General features: G+C 42.3%; 1 protein-coding gene across 1 annotated transcript in view; it reads right to left on the bottom strand.

Moving 5' to 3' along the window:
- prkd1 (protein kinase D1) overlaps positions 1-1250 on the bottom strand; it is a 58584-nt gene extending 57334 nt beyond the window's left edge. The window contains exon 1 of the mRNA XM_015403158.1: positions 728-1250. Coding sequence (XP_015258644.1) covers positions 728-943 — 216 coding nt within the window. The 5' untranslated portion in view covers positions 944-1250. The remainder of the gene's footprint in view (positions 1-727) is intronic.
- Between the last annotated feature and the right edge of the window lie 227 nt (positions 1251-1477).

A 1477-nucleotide genomic window follows, 5' to 3' on the forward strand; every position in this document is an offset into this window, starting at 1 on the left:
CAGGAAGGAGCAATCAGCTAAGTGAGCTTAGCATCATTCCTTTTAAGTCGGCATAAAAAGTCAGCCGAGTACAAAACAGAGAGAGGAAAACAAGAAGAGGGACAAAACGTAGAAAAAAAAAACGAATGTCTATTATATTAAAATTTCTGTATCAGTATAATGGATCTGTTTTATGTGTTGTCTTCTCAATTCAGAGGGCCCCCATGCCTTTCTTTGCCTAGGGACCCAATTTTTTTAAATCCTCCCCTGGAAGGGGAAGGAGTATTTTTTTTAACCAGCTATTCCAGAATGCACTGCAAACTATATGTTTTCTATAAAACATGCATTTTACATGATTTCGTATTTTTATGATAAATCTGTAACTCGGTTTCAACTGCTTCATCTCTCTTTGTTTAAAATGTCCCAGCTGCAAAAAAAAAAAAAAAAAACAAGTGTCAAACCAGAGTGTTAATGGGCTACTTTATCATCTGGAACATTTGACATGGTATCTCTCCTCTCTCTGAATATTTACACTGAAGTTTTTAAAGAATGGCTCCATCTGATGTGTTGTTGTTAAGTTGCAATAAACACATTTGGAAATATTTGCTTAGACTGATAAAGAGTGTAAAAACTAGGCTGTGATTTTCATTGAAATGGACAGTGAAAAACTTTCGTGTAACATTGATTTTTTTTTTTTTGGATGCGTGCGTAAAAACTTCTCATCAGCATCTGACAAACTGCTGGTTACCTTTTGGTTAATAATGGAGCATGCCACCTCCCGGACCTGACTAAGGTTGAGCTCCGCGGCGTCTAGGAGAACCGGTTCCCGGCTCATCCCTATCTGGATTTGGAAGGAGATCACACCGCCTCCCCCCTCTCCACCTCCACCTTCGGTATTGGGGCTGCTCGTCCCTCCCAAAAACGGCAGCGGGCTGGGCGCCCGGATCAACGGGGGAGCACTCATGTAGCCTTTCTCTTCTGTTCTTTCCAACTTTGCCAAGAAATAGAAATCAAGTCACTGATAATCACCGGATTTTCAACTATGAGACTAAAAGGAAAGAAGCGAGGAATCAACCTAAGGGAAGAGTTGAAGCTTTGCTATTTGCGGCTGCTCTGACGCACGGAGCAGCCAACGCGTTAGGAGAGCGCAAAACAGTTTTAGAAACAAAAAAGAGAGAAAAACAATGAAAAACTACAGGAAATCTAAGTAGTCTAACACGCAGAGAGACGGCACGGTGAGACAGAGGACGGATGGAAACTGAGGAGAAGGAATGACTAGTTGACTGGACCAGAGAGCTGCCTGGAAACCAGTGAGGCGGGTGACAGAGTCATAGACGTCAATAGTGGATGCCGGGGAGGAGGAGGGAGGAGCAGAGGAAAGGAAACGTCCTGAAGTGATGGATGGAGATCCTTTTTAGGAGTCCCCGTTTAGACCTGGGAAAATGGAGTTTTTACGCAAGAAATAATTTATTTAACTAATTCAGTTGTTCAGGAGACA

The sequence above is a fragment of the Cyprinodon variegatus genome, unplaced genomic scaffold (assembly GCF_000732505.1).
Source record: "Cyprinodon variegatus isolate N-32 unplaced genomic scaffold, C_variegatus-1.0 Scaffold1451, whole genome shotgun sequence".
Taxonomy (NCBI): Eukaryota; Metazoa; Chordata; class Actinopteri; order Cyprinodontiformes; family Cyprinodontidae; genus Cyprinodon; species Cyprinodon variegatus.